A 13,612-nucleotide genomic window follows, 5' to 3' on the forward strand; every position below is an offset into this window, starting at 1 on the left:
CTCTTTCATGAGTGCACTGCCATGGCTGCCTCCACGTCCTGAATTAATTCAAATCATTCACCTTTAGTGGTGACTTTGACTTTGGGAAAGAGCCAAAAGTTGCATGGGGCCAGATCCAGTGACAAAGGTAGATGAAGACACACTGTAAGGTTTTGAAGAGCCTGCCTATCCATTGGATGGCTCGTAGCAGCGACATTCTCTGTAGCGTTCTCACACCTCATGCAGACGCTCACAAAAGAAGACTTCCAGTATTGCTTCAGAGTGTGGCAAGAATGAGGGGATGAGTGTGTTTGAAGTGAAGGGAGTATTTTAAGGGGCACTAATGTCCATATGTGTTGTACTTAATAAATTTTGAAAATTTCAACATTAACTTTATGCTTTGATCACTCTTTGTGTATAATGGGCCTACATACACATTTCCTATATGCATACTTAGTTCATAAGGGGTGAGATGTCACCCGAAAAGCTAGAAGGTCCTGGGGCTCTGTACCTGATAGACATTCATTAATGTTCACTGAAGAAGAACAAACCTCTGCTGTGTCATTCATGTTTTTAATGTTGGCTATTGCTCTTGGGAGTTAATGTTTGAACCTGTCCATAAAGAAATCCATAGCCACTGACCTATGATCCATATTTGGAGAGCAAGAAGCCCCTATAAAAATGCCACCAGTGGGCAGCCCGGCCCGCAGACCCGGGCCAGCTGCGTAGAGAGAGCCTCATTGCCACCATGAACTTCTCTGGAAAGTACCAACTGCAGAGCCAGGAGAACTTCGAGCCCTTCATGAAGGCAATGGGTGAGTGCTAGACAGGCCATCACACATGTCAGTACGGTGAAGGTCTGGCTCTACTGGCAGTGGCTAGTCTGTATCAGCTGTTAGAAAGGGACAGGAAGTGCATGCTTCACCACAGTAGAGGACCTTTTACTTACTTTGCTGATCTTACCACTTGGGCTATTACTTAGGGAACAAGGCCATCAAGAGCCAAAAGGAAAGAACACTGACCTAGGGTGTGATCTGGATTGAAGCCCACATCTATTGGTACTTCTTTGATTGATTCTGTTGACTCATTCATATATATACCAGTGCATTCATTCATTCTTCTAACAAGTATTGATTCAAGGACAACTACACTTCAAGCACTGTGCTGGATACATAGAACTGAGATACATAATGAAGAGCCACATTTCCAAGGTAATAATTTAGAGAGAGAAGAGAAGAAATAAATGTAACAAAGTAACCCTTAACATGTAGGAGGGGTGACTCTGTACCAGGCATTGGGTAAACAATTGCTAAGCAATGCCCCATTTAATCCTCTCCCAAAAATCTCTGACTTGGGAACAATTATCTTCTCATTTTACTTTTGAGGCTGAGAAATGTATGTTGCCATAATCAAGATCACATGGCAGGAAGAGTCTGAGTTGGGGTAAGAAGCAGGCACTGCTTCCCAGGGACCTCGCTTTAACACTGCCCCCTGCACCGGGTCTCCCACAGTGCAGGGTGTGGAGGGAGGGGAAGGGGGGAGGTGGTGGTGAAGGGGAGCCTGGGAAGAGGAGCAGTGCCCACTAGGGGGCTGGGGAGGGGAGGGTGTGCCAGGCAGAGGGAGCCCTGTGAGCAGAGGGAGCAGTGAGGCAAGGAGGGTGTGGAGAGGGCGAAGAGCACGGAAACAGCAAGGGCAGGGAAGGAAGAACTTCAGGGGTGCCTCAGAGCTGAGGTCTTCTGTAAGCCTGTCACCCCGCTTCTGTCTTTCAAGTTCCTTATCTATACAGCAGGACCCAGCAGTCTTGCTGTCAGAACATCTCATGAGGATCCATTCTTACAAAAGCCCAAGTTAGCCTGCAAAACTATGCTTTGTACATGTTGTTGGCCCTAATTATTAGTAGCTCCTCATGTCATTTCAGGAGTGACCGGGATTGGAAGAGAAACTCTCTGATCACCCTGAGTGTGGAAAGTGACACACTTTAACTCTCACAGCAAGCCATAAAAAAAAAAGGAGGGAGCAAGGGAGCGAAGGGAGAGAGAAGCAGGGAGTCCACAGGGGAAGAAAGGCTCAAGATTGTGGTACCCAGGCTACGGCCTCTCCTTTCCTATCCGAGGCTACAGCTCTTGCTGCTCACAGGTCCCCAGTGTCTGTGGCCTCTGCCCATCCATGTCAGTTTCCCTTGTCTTCCTCGACCTTGAAACCCCCACCCCCGTTGTCTCTAAACCTCAGATGGTTTCCACCAGGGCTGCCCGAAGACCTCATCCAGAAGGGAAAGGACATCAAGGCAGTGTCAGAAATTGTACAGAATGGGAAGAACTTCAAAATCACCGTGAGCACTGGGAACAAAGTGACCAAAAATGAGTTCACCCTGGGGCAAGAGAGTGATATGGAGACCATGACTGGAGAGAAGGTCAAGGTAGGAGGCTCCCCTTTCAACAAGCTCTGCTTCTAGAATATTTCCTGGAGCCAGGCCCCAGGGCTTCCTGACTCACAGAATCCTATGCCTCCCAGTTCCCATCCTAGATACCCCATTTCTAATCCCATCTCTTGGGTGTAAGAACCAGAGAACTCATAGGGAAGCGGCTGTCATTTTCCCTGGGCCTCAACATCAGTGCTGTGGGCTCCAAACCTGAAGCCTCCTATATGACTATGTGGAGGGAACCAGGCACACAGCATGATTCCCACTCTCAGTTTCTCTTTGGCCAGGATCCTGGCTCTCAAAGTCCCCTCAACAGGGCATACCATAGTAGGGTCAGTGAAATTCCTTAACTCAGCCCAAATCACTCTGGGCTTAGCAGAGCCCAGAGCAGGTGGTAATAGGGACAGAGGTCTCCGAAGCGCTGCTGGAAACACCAGAATCTCCAGGCCCAGGCAGACACTCAGACCACACCTTGGGGTGGCCACTAAGCTGACCGCCTTGGCTACCTCATCTGTGCACAGGAGAAGTCAGCCTGTCAGACTGAGGGCAGTGGGCAGGGTGGCTTCATCCCCACAGGTCTGGAGCTCCAGGGCACAATGACACCTAGGACCTGACCTCTGCTCCTCCCCATGATGCACTGCACACGCCACTGTAGCCAGCTCCACCCAGCAACCGTCTTCCTGCTCCCCACATGACTCTGTGCATTGGGCTCAGCAAGCTCTCTCTTCAGCGCTTCCCATTGCTCTTTATTTCTGCCTCTCCAGATACAATGTCAGAGACTGAGGCAAATCTCAGGACTTTCTTAGCTATACCCATGGGAAGGGGCAGCCACTGTGGGTTCTACCACAGGCCTTTTCCAGCTGTCCATGTGGAAGGAAATGTTTAACCCTGGCAGTGTCCTCCTCTCCTTGTTGGATTTCCATGTTTGCTCCTCCTGGATGTCTAAGGCTTGGAAAAGAGAGCATACAGGAACCATGAATGTTCCCGGGAGGACCCATGCAGAGCAGAGCAAAGTGTGTGCAGGGTTCTGAATTCTGACACTGCCTCCTCCATTAGCTTGGAGAATTGAGACTTTATTGCTTCTATTTCAGCATTTGTCCTGGGGACCACTCAGGTGTCCTGTGTGCTTTTATAGATCACACACCATGGGTTGAAGTTCTGACAGAAGACATCCTGAGGTTTTCTTTCTGTCTTCTGTGCCCCTCTCTTCTGTCAGAACTGAGGGTTGGGAGCACTGGGACCAGAGGTGTTGTAAGCTGACACCTGCACAGGGGAACTGACTCATCAGTGAAGGTCTCACTCTCCACAGACCCTTCCTCACAGGCCTCTCTGTGCCCCACAGGTGGTGGTCAACATGGAAGGTGACAACAAGCTCGTGACAACTTTCAAAAACATCAAGTCTGTGACTGAACTCAGTGGGGACACACTGACCAGCGTAAGTGGGGGCTCTGAGCTTGTGACTCTGGTGCTGGAGGGAGGAGGAGGTGAAGGGTGAGAAGCAGCTGCACCCCTCACGCCATGCCTATTTTCCTCCCCTGAGCCCCAAATTCTCTGCCTTTCTGTATCTCCTCCCACTTCATTCAGGTTCCCTTATGTGTCAGGAAGTTTACATAGCATCTCTAAGCTTCCCAACAGTAGTTTTCAAAAGAAGAAACTGAGGCAACAAACAGCCATGAAACGGCAGAGCCAGGGTGGATTAATGACAATGTGTCTTTTACTGTAATAATTTTTTTGTTTGATGTAAGCATTCATTATATTTTTCTATCACATCTTGTATATCACTTTGTAGCAGTCCTGTCTAACCAAACCAGTGCAGCATAACCAGCTGAGCTGGGTTAGCCTCTCAGGGCTGCCATCCACAGATGTCCCCATGGGAGGTGATTCATACTTCAGACCATGTAGGTTTCTGTATTTACATTGTGTTTTCTTTAAATTTGGAGTATATTTACATTTTAAAAATATTTATTTCAGTAAGAACATTGTTATAATTCTTCAAAAAATACTCTCCCTTCTTTGGATCAGACTCATCTCAAGTTCTTGCCACTTTCTGAAGTGACTCTGGAAGGCTTCTTTTGAATGTCTTTGGATGTGTTATCATGACTTCCATGCCCTAAATTGATTCAAAACCTTTACTTTTTATGATAATTTTGACTTTGGAAAGAGAAGTCATATGGTACCAGATCCAGTGAATAGCGTGGATGAGGACGAACCATAGAGTTTTCACAAGACTGCTTTTCCATCGGATGGCAGTAGGCAATGACATTTATTGTATATTTTTATCACAACTCTTAAAAACATCCGTGAAATAGGACTCTGAGAACTGGTTTAGAAAGGGGCAAAATGATGGGATAAGTGTGTCCAAAGTTGGAGGGGTTTGAGGTGGATTAATCACAATGTATCTTCTACTATAATAATTTTTTTGTTTGATGTAAACATTCACTCTTTTTCTATCACACCTCATATACCACCTTGTAGCCATCCTGTCTAACCAAAGCAGTGTGGCATAACCAGGTCATTTTCCAACAGATAGAACAGCAGGATCTTGAGGGACACTCTTTTCTAACTCACCAAAGCCACCATGTGAGCTGACATCCACCCGCCTGGTGTCCCCACCTCCCTCAGGCTGTCCTTCCCCTGCCAGCCCCTCCCACCCTCCTTCCTTCCTCCTAACTGCCCACCCCCACCTCCTCTCCCTTGTTTCCTGATGCCATGGAGTAAGAGAGGAGTTTGGAAGGAAAAGCACAGGGACATGCAGAACAACCAGCACAGCTCATATTTTCTGTCTTCACTTAGACAAAGCTAAGAGTAGAGGGCACAAATCCATTCAATCTACAGATGTCCCCTCTTGTGAGCCTCACTGGGTCACAGAGGAGCCATTCTCGTGAATGCAGAGCCCACACACAAGAAATATCAGGCTCTTTCATTGCTTCTGTGCCATCACAGTAATTAATAGCCACAATCCTTCCTTCTACCTCAGCACTAACCACAAGCCCCAGGGGCCTCCAGCTGCCCTATCAGCCCCAGGGGCCTAATACATGCCTTTGCCCATTTGGCATTAAAAGGATTATATTTGTGGCAAATGCCTGGCCCCTATGAGTGCTACACTCCAGGTCTGCAGTTGTCAGTGCTCGGCTGTTGGCCAGGTCTGATCCCATTTTGGAAGGGATTTGCAGAATTTTTCCTGCAGTTGTTTTCCCCTTTCTCTTCTTTGCTCCCAAAGCTTGCTTTAGGAAGTCACAGAAGGCAGAAGGCAGCCCAAGGAGGCTGTGGTCACCAGGTTCACGTGAGAATATCCCTTAGGCAGTGACAATGTGAGCATCAACTGTGAAATACGCAGTCCCTGTGCCCACACCGGCAGCTTCCCAGCAGGACAGGGGAGCAGGAGATGAGGTGTCCAGGAGGAGACCTGGCCAACATCCTCTGATAGCTTCACTTTGCCTAATCCTCCTGTCTCCTGTGAGGTAGGCAGGTCAAGGGGTCAGTAATCAGGTCAACCTATCCAAGGTCTTCCAGGTGATGATATGAGTAGTAAAGCTAGAGCTCCAGTCTCGTCAGTGGCAGCCACCCTATTGCTACTGAAGCTAAGGGGCCTCTTTGTTACCTGATGATAGGACATCAAATGGCAGCTGTCTTGTTCAAGAGAACTAAGATGAGGAGGGAGCATCCCTCAAGGAGCCCAAAGCTGATGCAGCCAGTGTTTTCACTTGCTTCATTCACAGCTTTTAGAAAGAAAACAAGGTAGTGCCCATGATGTGCCAGTCCAGTTGCCTGGTGTTCCATGCACACATGTCCTTGGTGCTCAACGTGGTTTTGATACATAGCAGGTGCTCAGTAGAACTTTGAGATATTGGATTGGATTGGATTTTATAAGTTTGGGTGATCTTGTTATCACATCCATTGATGTAGAAAGGTAGTCAGCAAATAGCACAACTCTCCATGAAAGAAAGCACAATGACATAGGCATAAGGCTTTAAAAAAATTGTCAGCCCTTCCTCTGGTCCTTGAGGAATCATTGATTTGAAGAATCATTGAGTTGTTTTATGTGTTACTATATTTGGGGCTACTTGGGGGCTTAATAATTTATTTTTATTGTTTATCACCAGATGATCATTTCATGATTTCTTTTGTCCTTCAGACCATGACAATGGGTGACATTGTGTTCAAGAGAATCAGCAAGAGAATTTAGACAAGTTTGCATTTCCTATACTTATACTGTGTAAAATTAATGTAATAAAGTGAACTCTGCTTTAAGAAAACATTTTTTTGTGTGTGAGGACTTTTTGGTATTGTGAGCTCTGATCATCTACATTTTTGTATACATCGGTGACCCCCATGTTCTCCTCAACCGGGTCTAATCTGATTTTCATTCTTAGCCTGAATATAGAACCTAAGCTGCCTGTCCATGACAGGAAGGCTAATTGTGCCTAGATCTGTAGGGTGGCCCTGACATGCTCTTCCCAGGCAGCTGCATAGATAATGAGGTGGAGGAAGAGGGCGTACGGTGGGCTGGCCATTACAGTGGGCTGGCCATTGTGGTGGCTTCCCACAGGGACAGGGACCAGGAACCCTAGGCAGGCAAGGGACAGATGTGCCCTTGAGGACAGCCACAGTCCCCCTCCCCACCAGTGAACAGGCACAGGGGCTCAGGCACTGACCCACCAAAGAATACTTCCTCCTATGGGAGGGCTGAGTGAAGGGCCTAGTGAGAGGAACGAGACTTGGACAGAAGCAGCTTGGATGGAAACTCCTTCCACCCTACAGGCAGAGACAGCATGTGGGAGAAAGGCAGAAAGTCCTTGAACACTGTCTTTAATAGGCAACTCACAAAGTGAAGTATGTTTATATTCACAGTATTAAGAATGAAGGATGTAATGAGGAACCCAAAATAAAAATCAACTGGTAAACAGTCAAAATACTAATAACACCCAAGGTTTGTAAGGACATGATGAATGGCTCCATCTTCTTGGAGAGATGTAAACTGGTGAAGCCCTGATGGATGCAGCACCATTGGGCAGCATCCCTTAATATTTTCAATGTGAAGTCCTTAACACCTAGCAATGCCACCATTGTATATCTCCCTAAAGAAGTGTTCATACACAAACACAAAAAAGAACATAAAGAGTATGATGACCTGGAAATGGAAACAAACATTCTTTGACAAACATTTTGGTACAGCCAAGCTCTGAAATAATCTACAATGAATAAAAAAATAAGTAAATAATGAGTAAATAACTAAATAAGTAGACCTAAATGTGCCAATATAGAAATATCTGTAAGGTAAATCATATTATTAAAAAAGCAAATGGGCCAAGGAGTTAGCTCAGTGGTTTCGCCACCTGCCTCCCAAGTGCAAGTTCCCGAGTAAGATCCCTGGTACCAAAAATAAAAAATAAAAATAAAAATAAATGAATAAAAAGCAAATTTCAGAGCAATATTTTTTAAAATGTTATTTATTTATTTTTTCCCTAAGTTCTTTTATTGGTACATTTTAGGTAGACAATATGTTTACATTTATCATTGGGTGTTTGTACCTGTACATGATGTATCTTGATTCTTATTTTTTCCCCATTACCTGTGCACCCTTCACCCCCTCCACCCTTCCCTATTTACATAGACATCATTTCCATTATTTTTTCTTTTCTCATAATTTTTCTTTTCCCTTCTTTCCTTTCCCCTTCCCCTCCCTTCGCCCCTACGTCTTTGGACCTTTTTTCCTATTTCAAATTATCAATTATTCATTTTAATCATTTTAACTCTTATTTACACTATCAGTTTCTCACACTAGAGAAACTATTCGGTATTTACACGTGTGTCCTATTTATTTCACTTAAGAGTATGGCCTCAATGTGCATCCATTTAGCTATAAATGACTCTAGTTTTTCACTCTTTATGGCTGAGTAGTACTCCATTTTATTTAAAAAGTCCCACATCTTATTTATCCAGTTTCCAGTTGATGGGCATTTGGGCTGCTTCCAAGCTTTAGCTATTACAAACTGTGCCGCTATAAACACGGGCTCACATATATCACTGTGGTATGATTCTTTTAATTCTTTGGGGAAGATCCCCAGCAGTGGAATAGCGGGGTCAAATGGGACTTCCAGTCCTAGTTCTTTGAGGTATCTCCATACTGATTTCCACAGTGGTTGCACCAGTCTACACTCCCACCAGCAGTGGAGCAGGGTTCCTCTTTCCCCACAGTCCCGCCAGCATTTGTTATTGGTGGATTTCATGATAGCAACCATTCTTTCCGGAGTGAAGTGGAATCTCAGCGTTGTTTTCATGTGCATCTCTTGAATGACCAGTGATGTTGAACATTTTTTCATGTATTTATTTGCTATTTCTACTTCTTTGTCTGAGAAATGTCTGTTCATTTCAGATGCCCATTTTTGGATTGGGTCTTTAAATTTGGGAGGTCTGATCTTTTTAAGTTCTTTATAGATTTGAGATAGTAGTCCTTTGTCTGAGGAAGAGCAGGTGAAGATTTTTTTCCCACATTGTGGGTTGTCTCTTCACACTGCTGGTGGTTTCTCTTGCTGTGCAGAAGCCTTTTAATAAGAAGAGATCCCACTTGTTGATTGTTTGTGCTAGTTCAGGGGCAACTGAGGTTTTGTTCATAAACTCTTTTCCTACACTGATGTCTTCAAGGGTTCTACCTAACCTCTGTTTCAACTGGTTCAGAGTTTCTATTTTAATATTTAGATCTTTAATCCATTTTGATTTTAGTTTAGTGCCTGGTGAGAGATATAGGTCTAGTTTTAATCTTTGCCAAGTTGAAGCCCAATTTTTCAAGCACCATTTATTAAAGAGGCCATCTTTCCTCCAGTGAGGGTATTTGGCTCCTTTATTGAAGATGAGATGGCTGAGTGTGTCTGGTGTTGTTTCTGCATCTTCTAATCTGTTCCACTGGTCTTCAGGTCTGTTTCTTTGCCAGTACCATGCTGTTTTTATCACAGTAGCTTTGTAGTATAGTTGCAGGTTGGGGATTGTGACACCCCCTGCCATGTCTCTGTTACCTAGAATTGCTTTTGTTATTCTGGGTCTCTTCTTGTTCCAAATGAATTTTTGGATTGTTTTCTCAAGGTCCATGAAGTATGCTGCTGGGATCTCAATTGGAATTGCATTAAATCTATATAGCAGTTTTGGAAGTATGGCCATTTTCACTATATTAATCCTTCCTACCCAGGAGCAGGAGATGTCTGTCCATTTTCTGATATCATGTTCAAATCTCTCTTTTCAGAATGCCATAGTTTTTAGAGAAGAGGTCTTTGATTTCTTTTGTTAGGTTGATTCCTAAGTATTTCATTTTTTTCGATGCTATTGTGAAAAGAATTATTTGCCCTATTTCTCTCTCAGTGAGTCTGTCATTGGTGTAGAGGAAAGCTATTGATTTTTGTGTGTTGACCTTGTAACCAGCTACTTGACTGAATTTGGTTATTAAGTCTAGAAGACTTTTGGTGGAGTTCTTGGGGTCTTCTATATAGAGTATCATGTCATCTGCAAATAATGACAATTTGACTTCATTACCTATCTTTATTCTTTTTATTTCTTTCTCTTGTCTAATTGCTGTGGCTAATGTTTCCAGAACTATATTGAACAATATCATATATATCATATATCATATGGTGATAGTGGACATCCTTGTCTTGTTCCTGATTTGAGTGTGAAGGATTTCAGTTTTTGACCATTTAGTATGATATTGGCTGTTGGATTTTCATAGATGGCTTCTATCAGTTTGAAGTAGAGACCATCTATTCCAATTTTTTGTAGGGTTTTTATCATAAATGCATGTTGGATTTTGTCAAATGCTTTTGCTGCATCTATGGAGATAATCATATGGTTTTTGTCCTTGGCTCTATTGATATAGTGTATTACATTGATTGATTTGCATATATTGGACCATCCCTGCATCCCTGGGATGAATCCCACTTGATCAGGGTGTATGATCTTCTTGATGATCATCTGCATTCTGTTTGCCAGTATCTTATTAAGGATTTTTGCATCTATGTTCATTAGTGAGATTGGCCTATAGTTCTCCTTTTTGGTTGGGTCTTTCGCTGCTTTGAGGATCAAGGTGATGCTTGCTTCCAGGAATGAATTTGGGAGTATGGCTTCCCTTTCAATTTCATTGAAGAGTTTAAACAGTAGTGGCAGCAGTTCCTCTCTAAATGTCTTGTAGAATTCAGCAGTGAAACCATCAGGGCTTGGGGTTTTCTTAGTTTATAAGTTTTGAATTACATTTTCAATTTCATTGGTTGATATTGGGTTGTTCAGAATTTTTAGGTCTTCTTCATTCAACTTTGGTAATTCATATGTATCTAGGAATCTGTCCATTTCTTCTGTGTTGTCCATCTTATTGGCATATAGGTTCTGGAAGTAGGTATTGATGACCCTCTGGATTTCTGCTGGATCTGTTGTAATTTCATGCTTTTCATTCCTAATTGCTCGGATTTGGGCCTTTTCTTTCCTTTTTCTGATAAGGTTGGCTAAGGGTTTATCAATTTTGTTGACTCTTTCAAAGAACCAACTCTTGGCTTCATTGATGTTTTGTATCGTTCTCTTAGTCTCCATTGCATTGATTTCTGCTCTGATCTTTATAATTTCCTCCCTTGTATGAGCTCTGGAGTTGTCCTGCTCTTCTTTTTCTAGAAGCTTAAGGTTCAGCATCAGGTTGTTTAACTGGGCTTGTTCTGTTTTCCTAATATGCATATTCACTGCTATAAATTTCCCTCTTAAGACTGCTTTCACTGTGTCCCACAGATTCTGATATGTTGTATTGTCATTGTCATTTAATTGAAGGAACTGTCTGATTTCTTCTTTAATTTCCTCTGTGACCCATTGGTTATTCAGAAGTGTGTTGTTCAATTTCCACTTGTTTATGAAATTTGTTGAGTTTCTTTTGCTATGGATCTCCAATTTCATTGCACTATGATATATACAGGGGATAACTTCACTTTTTTTGCACTTACTTAAACATGTTCTATGTGTGAGTATGTGGTCTATTTTTGAGAATGACCCATGTGCAGCTGAGAAGAATGTGTATTCTGATTTTGTGGGGTGGAAGACTCTGTAAACATCTATTAAGTTCATTTGTTCAAGAGTTTGATTGAGTTCTAGTATTTCATTACTTATTTTTAGTCTAGTTGATCTATCTATTTGTGACAGTGGGGTAATGAGGTTCCCCACTACAATTGTATTAGTTCATATATGACTTTTCATGTCTGTTAGTATTTGTTTTATATAGTTGGGCACACTAGTGTTTGGTGCATAGATATTTATGATTGTCCTCTCTTACTCTTGGATTGTTCCCTTTACAAGGATGTAGTGTCCTTCTCAACTCTCTTAATCAGTGTTAGTTTGAAATCTACTTGGTCTGCCAAGAGGATAGCTACTCCTGCTTTTTTTGGGGTTCCCATCTCATGGAGTATTGTTTTCCACCCTTTAACTTTCAGTCTATGAGTTTCCTTTTGAATGAAGTGTGTTTCTTGTATGCAGCATATTGTTGGCTCTTGCTTCTTGACCCATTCTGCCAGTGTATTTCTTTTGATTGGTGAACTGAGACCATTAACATTGATGGCTATAACTGAAACGTATTGACTTGTCATTGCCATGACTTTTTCTTTTTGTTGGGTTCTCCCCCTTTACACTTAATTTCTTGTCATGCTAGATCGGTTCATTCTGGTTTGCTTCCTGGGGTTGTGCTTCTCAATGTCTGTTCCTAGGCTATTGTGTAAAATTCTTTGGATTGCTGGTTTGGTCTTCATGAAGTTCCTAAGGTGCTCTTTGTCATGAAAGTATCTTATTTCTCCATGAATTTTGAAAGATAATTTTGCAGGGTACATCAATCTGGGTTGGAGGCTGTTTTCTTTTAGAGCTTGGAATATGTCACTCCAAGCTTTTCTTGCCTTGATGGTTTGTGTTGAGAAGTCTGCTGTCATTCTGATGGGCTTTCCTTTGTAAGTGATTTGTTTCTTTTCTCTGACTGCTTGGAGAACTTTGTTCTTTTGTTGAGTTTCTGGAATCTTAACAATTATATGCCTATGTGTAGATTTTTTTTTCATCAAGGCTATTTGGAGTCCTATATGCCTCACTTATCTGTATGTCAAGCTCTTTTCCCTTGCTTGGGAAGTTTTCTGCCATTATTTCTGTGAAGAGATTTTTTTATGTCATCTGCACTCTGTCCTGTTTCTTCATTGACTCCAATCAGTCTTATGTTATTCTTCTTTGCATCATCTAGCAGCTGCTGGATTGATTTCTCATGTTCCCTTATAATTTTGAAGCAATTTTTCTTTTCCTGGTCACTAATTGCAATCTTATCTTCTATATCTGAAATTCTGTCCTCACATTGGCTCATTCTGCTGTGTAGACTTTCAATGGAGTTTTTCATGTCCTGGAAATATATTTGCACCTGTTTTATGGATTCCATTTGTTTCCTATGTTGGGATTCCATCATGTTCCTCAGCTCCTCTCTAGATTTATTAATCATGTCTTGCACTAGGGGCACAATTTCTCCTGTTATCTGAGAAATTATTGCTGATTTCATTTTATCCAGATCCCCTTCTTTTGCCAGTTCAGTGTGTCCAGGTGGTTGAGTATCAGAGTGTTCCATCTCATTTCCCTTTGGGGTTGCTGTAGGTGATCTGGAAGTCTGGTTTTGAGACTTATTTACATGTTTTCTCATTTCAACTGGGGTGGGGGCTGTTGATACCTGCATGGATTACCTCCTCTGAGCTGGGTGAGGTGGTACAGGGGATGGGAGCAGCGGTAGGGATGGTGGCCCAAAAGCCCTTTCCTGTGGGCTGGGAGCAGCGGGAGGAATGGTGGCCGGGAAGCCCTTTCCTCTGGTTCTGGAGCAGTGGGATAGCGACTCAGCAGCCCCTTCCTCTGGGCCAGGAGCAATTGGACAGAAGGTGGCCCAAAAGCCCTTTCCTCTGGGCTGGGAGCAACGAGAGGAATGGTTGCTGGGAAGCCCCTTCCTCTGGACCAGGAGCAGTGGGATGGCAGCTCAGAAGCCCCTACTTCTGGGCCGGGAGCAGCAGGAGTCAATACCGTGGTCTGGTGGTCTGGTGTCCTCTGCGTCTTTGTAGTGTTGTACCAGGTGGCTGTACAGAGGAGTGGCGGTGGGGGTCCAGTGGATTGTTGCCAGGGCCAGGGCTGATTCTGTGTGTTCCTCTCGCCTCTGGACCTTGGTAGGGCATGTGCAGACTTGCCTGTCTG

At 43.4% G+C, this 13,612-nt stretch overlaps 1 protein-coding gene across 2 annotated transcripts; it reads left to right on the top strand.

Annotated features, from left to right (window-relative positions):
• Positions 1-610: 610 nt before the first annotated feature.
• LOC101716705 (fatty acid-binding protein, liver) lies at positions 611-6,656 on the top strand. 2 transcript variants are annotated; one of them, XM_004844559.3, is made up of 4 exons: positions 611-794; positions 2,223-2,395; positions 3,741-3,833; positions 6,534-6,656. In XM_004844559.3, exons 1-4 carry the CDS (start codon positions 728-730, stop codon positions 6,582-6,584), a joined length of 384 nt encoding a protein of 127 aa, XP_004844616.1. In that variant the 5' UTR covers positions 611-727; the 3' UTR covers positions 6,585-6,656. The 2 variants fall into 2 exon arrangements, with proteins under 2 accessions (XP_004844616.1, XP_004844615.1); XM_004844558.4 differs by lacking the exon at positions 6,534-6,656 and adding an exon at positions 4,188-6,508 and having other exon boundaries at positions 665-794.
• The last annotated feature ends 6,956 nt before the right edge of the window (positions 6,657-13,612 follow it).

This window comes from Heterocephalus glaber, unplaced genomic scaffold (genome assembly GCF_053883595.1).
Source record: "Heterocephalus glaber isolate CG9 unplaced genomic scaffold, H.glaber_assembly_v1.0 deba00000470, whole genome shotgun sequence".
NCBI classification, from domain to species: domain Eukaryota; kingdom Metazoa; phylum Chordata; class Mammalia; order Rodentia; family Bathyergidae; genus Heterocephalus; species Heterocephalus glaber.

Excerpts from the sequence above, each read along its gene's own strand:
- LOC101716705 (XM_004844558.4), top strand. The coding sequence starts at position 728 with ATGAACTTCTCTGGAAAGTACCAACTGCAGAGCCAGGAGAACTTCGAG. Across the intron at positions 2,396-3,740 it reads TGACTGGAGAGAAGGTCAAG|GTGGTGGTCAACATGGAAGG; the intron begins GTAGGAGGCTCC and ends TGTGCCCCACAG. Across the intron at positions 3,834-4,187 it reads GTGGGGACACACTGACCAGC|CAGTCCTGTCTAACCAAACC; the intron begins GTAAGTGGGGGC and ends ATCACTTTGTAG.